The 8,725-nt window shown below is 36.2% G+C and overlaps 1 protein-coding gene across 1 annotated transcript; it reads left to right on the top strand.

Annotated features, from left to right (window-relative positions):
- The first annotated feature begins 1,730 nt into the window (after positions 1–1,730).
- On the top strand, positions 1,731–2,255 carry LOC108978385. The gene has a single exon (XM_018948635.1). The coding sequence runs from the start codon at positions 1,731–1,733 to the stop codon at positions 2,253–2,255; it is 525 nt and encodes a 174-aa protein (XP_018804180.1).
- Positions 2,256–8,725: the final 6,470 nt, after the last annotated feature.

The following is an 8,725-nucleotide window of genomic DNA, read 5'->3' on the forward strand; positions in this document are numbered from 1 at the left end:
ATCCCGGTTCCCTTCCGCAGTTACTCGCCTATATATATATATTTAACGTTTTTAAAACCGGCTGTTATCCATTTTTGATCATTTTATATATACATATATGGTATATAATATATATTTAATGTTTTAAACTAATTTTGTAACAACCATTTCTGAGTGCATTTTGCATCAAATAAAACCCTTATAACGATTATATTGAATCTTGTGCATTTTTCTTTTTAACAAAAAGTGTGAGTGACCTAAAAGGTGAGTTTTCATACAAACAATACCACCTGAACCACTGAAGTCATTACTTTTACACGAACCTCTATCAAAGCATTTCTTGCAGAATATTCAAAAGTATAACAGTGTGTTTCAAATGACTTCATTTGGTGCAAACAGAATTGATGAACAGGGATTTAATCCAAATTTTAAGGTATTTATTTTCTTCTGTCACACACATCACATACAAACCTACATAACCATAGATGGGCAAAATCAGTTGAGGCTAATGCATACAACTTAAAAGATTTTTTTCATTTGCAGTGTACCTATGTATATGTAGATATGTATGTAGAATAATTCTGTTAGTTTGAGTCACATCTTGCAAGTTAAATTTAATCTACTTTCCGTTATCCAAACAACATATAAATTGGCATATGTATGAAAGTCAGGTGACAATACTGTTTGATTACGGCGATTGAAAGTAGGGTACTCTTAAACTTCAAAATATGTTAAATAAACTACTACTACTAATAAAACTTATTTTAAACATGTTCGCTTATGTTCAATATTACAGGTTCAAGGACAAATTCACCACCGTGCAGGAGCATTGTTGCCATCAGTTGCTGGCGAATACAAATATCTTCAGATTTATTTCCTTGGAAATTCTGAAACTGAAATAAATCAGCGCTGTGGCATTAATCGAGCAACTAGGTGCGAGATTATTGTGCAACTGCAACAACTATTACATGAACATAACTTTTTGATTAAATTACTTAAAACAGCCTTAGAAATGATGCCATAAGATGATCATAAAATAGTAATCAGAGCAGACAAAAGACCTGCAGGTGAACATGAAAGACGCTTCAATGCACCTGTGTTAAACGAAGTTGCTATTGTGGTTGTTGGAGAGAATATGGACTCTCGAGACATTGTAATTCAACGGCGTGATGGTGGCAACCTTCAGCGTATTAGTGAAACACATCGTTCGTATGATGCATTACCATACCCTCTACTATTTTGTAGAGGAGAGGATGGATATCATTTCTTAATCAAGATGATTAATCCAGCGACTGGTATGTATCAACGCAATAACAAATACATGGAAGTTTACTAAAAAAATATCTCATATTAATAACTGAATGAATGTTTCAACATATGGTAGCTCATGGCAGAAATAACACTCTATTGACAATAAAAATAAGGTTTCCTAAGCAAAGTAAATTATTATGTTACAGGTCAAGAAACAAATAAAAAGGTCAGCTCAATGATGATTTTATGCATACCGTTTCATGATTCGTCTGATCGAGGATAACCACATTTTGAAGAGCCGCCGATTATTTCATCAGTTTGCTGTTGATATGTATGTTAAAGTTGAAACGGAACGTCTGACATATATACGATTAAACCAAACAAAATTACGTTCAGAAGAATACATTCATTTGCGCGACGCCATGAACAGAGATGGAAATGGAAATAATATCGGTCGACTTACGATTTTACCAGCAACGTATACAGGAAGCCCGAGACACATGCACGAATACGCGCAAAATGCTATGACCTACGGGCGCCAATACGGTCGAAAAGATTTATTTATTACTTTCACGTACAACCCTAAATGGATCGAAATAACAAATCAGTTATTACACAGTCAGTCATCCAGCGATCGTCACGACATAACAGCAAGAGTGTTCAACCAGAAACTCAAAGCGCTCATGGACTTCATTGTAAGATGCCATGTCTTCGGAGACGTACGATGTTGGATGTACTATGCAGAATGGCAGAAGAGAGGACTACCTCATGCGCATATTCTCCTGTGGATGGTCGAAAAAATAAGACCAGATGAAATAGACTTAATCATTTGTGCAGAAATTCCTGATCCCGAAGTAGATGGACCGTGTGGCGAACACAACCATGAATCACCGTGTATGATCGACAACAAATGCTCGAAACGTTATCCGCGTGCTTTATGGGCAGATACAATTACAGGCAATGATGGTTACCCTCTGTATCGTCGCCGCTCTGTAGAAGATAACGCCAGAACAATAACGTTGTAACTAAAAAATAAGGATGTGGTAGTTAACAACAGATGGGTTGTTCCATATTCACCGCTGCTCTACAAAACCTTTAAAGCGCATTGCAATGTACGTCACCAAAGGAAACGACATGGCTGTGTTTGGTATTGCAGCTTCTAATAACGATGAAGTTTCACAATATCAAATGGGAAGATGTATTAGTAGCAATGAAGCGGTTTGGAGAATCTTTTCCTTTTCTATACACGAACGTCATCCCACCGTAGTCCACTTAGCTGTTCACCTGGAAAATGGACAGAGAGTATATTTCACAACAGAAAACGTAGCGCAAAGCTCATAAGTTTTTTCGAGACATGCGCAAGTGATCCATTTGCAAAAACATTGTTTTACTCGGAAATGCCAAAATATTTTATATAGAATGCATCATCCAAAAAGTTCCAACGTAGAAAACAAGGACAGCCTGTACCTAGGTACGCAAATGTATATTCAATCGTTGCTTCAGGGCGCATTTACACAGTTCATCCGAGAAATTACGAATGTTTTTACCTGCGTTTATTATTAGTTAATGTTCGCGGACCAACTTCATTTAAATTTCTATAAACCGTTAATGGTGAATTCCGCACAACAATCCCGATCATGCAATTTGCACGGAAAAATACAATAAAGTATTAATGACCTTAGAGTATTTGTGCGAGTTGATATCCGGTAAGTAAGTCTATAAGTCACTCATAATTCAAGTCCTGCTATATGGTGCAGAGGCTTGGACGATGACAACAACTGATGAGTCGACGTTGCGAGTTTTCGAGAGAAAAGTTCTGCGAAAGATTTATGGTCCNATAATAATCCATTTGCAAAAACATTTTTTTACTCGGAAATGCCAAAATATTTTGCCAACGTAGGAAACAAAGACAGCCTGTACCGGGGTACGAAAATGTATATTCAACCGATGCTTTAGGGCGCATTTACACAGTTCATCCGAGAAATGACGAATGTTTTTACCTGCTTTTGATATTAGTTAATGTTCGTGGACCAACTTCATTTAAATTTCTACAAACCGTCAATGGAGAATTGTGCACAACATATCGAGAAGCCTGTCCACGTTTACATTTATTGGAGGATGATATTCATTGGGATCATAACCTCGCTGATGCTGTTATTTCATCTACTTCTCATCAGATTCGATCACTTTTTGCTATCATAATTTCAGCATGCTTTCCATCGAGTCCACAAAACTTGTGGAACAAGTACAAAGACAATATGGCTGAAGACATTTTACATCAAATACGCGTAACAACGGCAAATCCCAATCTTGCAATTTGCACGGAAATACACAATAAGGTATTAATAACTTTAGAGGATTTGTGCGTGATGATATCCGGTAAGATGTTGCACGAATTAGGAATGCCGGCGCCTAATCGCCCTATGCACGATGCACTCAATCGTGAATTTGAACGAGAACAACAATACGATAGAAATGCTTTAAGTCAATCCGTACAAAATAAAATCCCACTTTTAAATCTGCAACAAAAAACAGCTTACGATATAATAATGAAATCAGTAAATGACGGCAATGGCGAATTAGTTTTCCTCGATGGTGGAACTGGTAAAACATTTTTAATTTCATTAATTTGAGATACGATTTGGGCACACAGTCAAATAGTACTAGCAGTAGTATCATCTGGGATAGCTGCTACATTATTAGAAGGTGGACGAACCGCACATTCTGCCATTGAATTTGTAAACAATAGATCAACCAACATGCAATATAACCAAAACATCTGCAATGACAAAAGTGCTACAAAATTGTAGATTAATAATCGATAGAACATTAAGAGACTTGCGTGGCAATCAAAAACTCTTCGGAGGTGCGATGATTCTACTGGCTGGAGATTTTCGCCAAACGCTTCCAGTAATTCCCAGATCAACAGCTGCTGATGAAATAAATGCTTGCTTGAAAACATCAGTTTTGTGGAAATACGTAAAAAATATCAAATTAACAACGAATATGCGAGTGGTGTTACAACATGACGTATCGGCAGAAATCTTTTCGAAGGCATTATTAGACATAGGAAATGGGAAAATTCAAGCTGACACTAACACTGGCCTTGTTTCGTTTCCCCCAAATTTTTGTCATTTTACAACGTCAAAGGAAGAATTAATTTCAAAAGTTTTCCCAAGTATAAATGTAAACTACAAAAACCATGCTTGGTTGAGCGAACGAGCCATTTTAGCAGCGAAAAATAAGGATGTAGATGATTTGAATATAAAAACTCAAAGTCAAATTGATGGACAAGTGCATTCATTTAAATCAATCGATTCTATTACCGATCCAAATGAAGTTGTCAATTATCCAACTGAATTCCTAAATTCTTTGGATTTGCCTGGATTACCGCCTCACAATTTACAGCTCAACGTTGGCTCTGTAATAATTATGCTACAAAATCTCAATCAGGAAAAATTGTGCAACGGAACAAGACTAGCCATTAAAACAAAATATGAACAATTTGATTGAAGCGACTATAATCATAGGAAAGTTTAAAGGCGAGGTTTGCTTATTCCATAAATAGCACTGATGCCAACAGACTTTCCTTTCGAATTTAAGCGTGTCCAGTTTCCAGTGCGCCTTGCATTTGCAATGACGATTAATAAATCCAAAGGTCAATCATTAGAAGCGTGTGGAATAAACCTTGAATTGCCGTGTTTTTCGCATGGGCAGTTGTACGTCGCATGCTCGAGAGTCGGCAAATCGTCGGCACTATATATTTTTGCTCCAGAAGAAAAAACTAAAAACATTGTTCACTACAAGGCATTTCAATTGAATAAAAAACGTTTTATTTTCTCCATTTCATGCGAAGCTGAGGTAATCATTAATTTTGAAACATTAACTTTAGGGTTTTCGAAAACACATATTTACATAATAAATTTACGGCGGTACGAAGTTTGCCGGGTCAGCTAGTTTTTGATATTCTTCCTTTGGGAAGCAATTGCTCGATGTATCTCGCATGTGCATTTGTCTAACGGCGGGCAGGATGCAGGTCGCAATTTCTATCGAAAACAGAGAATTCAAAAACAATCATATTTTTTAATAATTTATCTTCTAGTTAAAATAAAAAAATTCCGAAAAAGTGCAAAATTTCAAAATTTTTTTTTTGTAAATTGAAAAAAAAAAGTAGTTTTGGACCAAAAAAATTTGTTCAAACTTGACTTTTCTTATTTTTTTTAGTGTACATATAATATTTCCAATTGAAACTTTTGGGACATACATATTCTTTGATTATTTTTAAAGAGATTTAAGCAAAACAAAAAAAAAATCGATTTTTTGAAGCTTTTAAAGGATGCTACCCCTTTAATAAAGATTTCGTATCAGAATTGGTTGATCTTATAAAAAATTAATTAGCAATTTGGCAAACGAAAAGTGATAAATAAAATTGAGAAAACTAAAAGTTGGAATAACTTATTAACGAAAAACAAAGGAATAGATAAAAGTGCTACATTAGGAATAAATTCCAAGAAATGTTCCGCTTGCCTATGGTACATATTGACTGTGTGAAGAACGAAGCAAAAATGGATTTGTGTGGTGTATGGGCGAAACGAATTCCCTCAGATCGAACACACATGTGTGTCGTGTATGGGCCCTATGGGTTTGGGCAATTGATTACAAATGCAAATTTTCTCTTGAAAACAACCCAAACCAGGCAACATAAATTATATGCAAACACCCCATGTGGTGTGCTGTACATACACATATATTTAATTAGATAAGTAAGGTTTCAAAAATTGTATATAAGACTTACAAATTTAAAAATAAAATTAGAATGAAATATTTCTCAGCTTGAATAAGGTATTTGTTTCCCCTCCAAACAGTGGTAAGGATTTAAAAAATCTTATTTAAATCTTAACCTTTGATCATACAAATCAAACAGTTTGATTCTACAAGTCAAACAATGAATATTTATATAGAAGGGAGTAGGAGATATTTTTTAGCCTAACAATACTGCGAAACAAACCGTTTGCAACAACATTTTGACAAACCATGGCACAGTTCTAAATTTAGAGACCACATTTTCTATGTTAGCTTTTGCGTATGCGGATAGAAGGCCAACTCACGTAATTAACCAGGAAAGGAGCACACCCAGAGAAGGATCGCCATCCATAATAGATTATTACAATGAAGTCATAACATTGACATTTCAATTAATAAAACTACAAAGGCGCACGGAACAAATTCCGAAATAACAATACAATTAAACATTAAGAATCGAGAAACCGCGCTTAGAACATTCATAACTGGTTTAAATTATCCTTTAAACCAAATACTTTTTACATTAACCGATTTGCGTATCTTGCTAAAGCGCAAAACTTCGATCAAATCACATGAGCTCACAATTCGCTTTATATTTCTCTAAAAAATAATCAAGATATTGATTCTCGAAAACAACATCAATTTAATCGAAATAAAAAAAAAAAGTTTAGGTAACCGCAACGGATCACTAATTGAAATCAAAAATATACCAGTCGTCCAGAACAAATGGACGTGGATCAATCAATTCAAATAATAAATGACCACAATCCTATGCAAGCAAACGAAGCACATTTTAAAAATATTAATTTATTGGGCGTAAAAGAACGTTTATATGAAATTGATAACCTAGAGGAAAGCGTAGCCACAACATATTTTCTAAATTGGCAATTAATTTATGGAGATAATAAAATAGAAAATATACATTTTCTCAATAATTTGAATGAATATGAATATTTGAGAGTACAATTTAGACTGAAAAATACTACAAGTATATTCCAGAGAGCAATGAACAATAGGGTGGGTCGATTCCGGACTTTTTTCGACTCGGGATTTCTAATAGTGCGGAAAAGTTGACTTAGTACTTCCTCATTCCAATGCAACTTTTTGTTTTGAGATCGGATTGCATCTTCAACCATAACTCCGGCTTTGAAATTTCGGAAATTCGCCTAAAATCGTGAAATTGTCTACCTAGCGCCTGAAATACGCATCTTATGGCAAAATGTATCAAACAAAAGTTATTTGTCACGTCATTTGCTACCGAAGTGGTATATGTGATCATGACCGTAGGACGAACCGTTCCGAGATACGAGCGAAAATGCGACGCGTCACAGCGCAAGGTGAAAATTGTTGCAGCTCTCAGCTAATCTGTATTGGTCACCCAGAACCCACCGCGTGGAGGTGGCTGCTCTTCGGGTTCCTCCCGCGCCCAACCCAACCAACCAACCACATGTAAGGCTTGTTTTAGTCTGAATCTGTGTCAAATTTATTGATAAAATCAGATTTTGTACTAAACTTTGGCACTTGTTGCCTAGATTTCAGTGTAGAGCGTATAAAAGGATCACGAAATTGGGGGCCAATAATTTTACAAGATGCCTCTGTCACCAGTTTGACGGTTCTCTCGACTGCCATGGTGTGAGAGGGGAATTCACTAAATTTCCATACCTCTGCAGTGCCCGATAGCCTTTTTATGAGTTCTTCGTTAGAAACTGAACAAAGAACTGCTGGAACAGTCTTTCAGTTAATCATATCGTAATAATTATTAGCTTTGAAATTCAGCTTTGGCACTTTATTACATCTAACCCTTCCATTTACAGTGTCAGACTCTGCTTCTTTGGCTGCCAGAAGACGGTCAATTATCGGTCATCATACTAAGGAGAATGTTTTCTGGAAGAGCATTCTGTTGAATGGATGAATCCACAACCTTGCGCAGTTTAGCAGATAAGTATCTCGACCTCTGAATTGCAGCATAGAGATGGCGCGAGCCATCTTTGATTGAACTGTTGAATCTTATTGAGAACCTCAAAGGTGAGTAAACTGTAAGTATGTGCTTGACCAAAATTTTAATTTCCTTTGTTGGTTTGCCAGTAGAAATGTATAATCTCAGAATTTTATTTACACAGGTGAGCCAGCGAGATTTGCACATGTTACCTGGATGCATCGACGCTAAATCTGAGGAACATTGACCGGAAGTAACAGCTTCTGATATTTTATAGAGATAAGCTTTGTCTGTGCTAAGTTGGGTCGGATTAATAATCTCAGAAGGTAATTGGCAGGATGGAAAACTTTCAAATTTGACAACAGCCAACTTCTCACAATCAGGGAGCAGTTTATCTATGTCGCCAGAGAATGTATTTGGACTCTTTGAGACATCATCTATGTGTTCAAAAAGAGCACGAAATGGAAGTTCGTTGAARTGTAGAAGACAAACAACCCACTGTAATGGCCTACCTATTATTTCTTTTAGTTTCCGAATGATTCCACCTTTCCAACCTCTGTTCGTGTTGGTGCCATCAGCACCGACAACTTCTAGATGTTCCACATCAACTGAATTGTCTTGTAAATGTTGCCATATAGCTTGCGTCTCATCCTCAGCCGCTCCCGGAAGGAGAGGTGACGTGGCCAAAATAATGACAACCAGGTTCCGCTATAAGAGAAATATATTCCTCTTTGACAGTGTCGCGGTAGTACTTTT

Source organism: Bactrocera latifrons, unplaced genomic scaffold, assembly GCF_001853355.1.
Source record: "Bactrocera latifrons isolate USDA-ARS-PBARC rearing strain unplaced genomic scaffold, ASM185335v1 scaffold_1204, whole genome shotgun sequence".
Taxonomy (NCBI): domain Eukaryota; kingdom Metazoa; phylum Arthropoda; class Insecta; order Diptera; family Tephritidae; genus Bactrocera; species Bactrocera latifrons.

Bases quoted from the DNA above. Each gene is read 5' to 3' on its own strand.
- LOC108978385 (XM_018948635.1), top strand. From the start codon at position 1,731: ATGCACGAATACGCGCAAAATGCTATGACCTACGGGCGCCAATACGGT.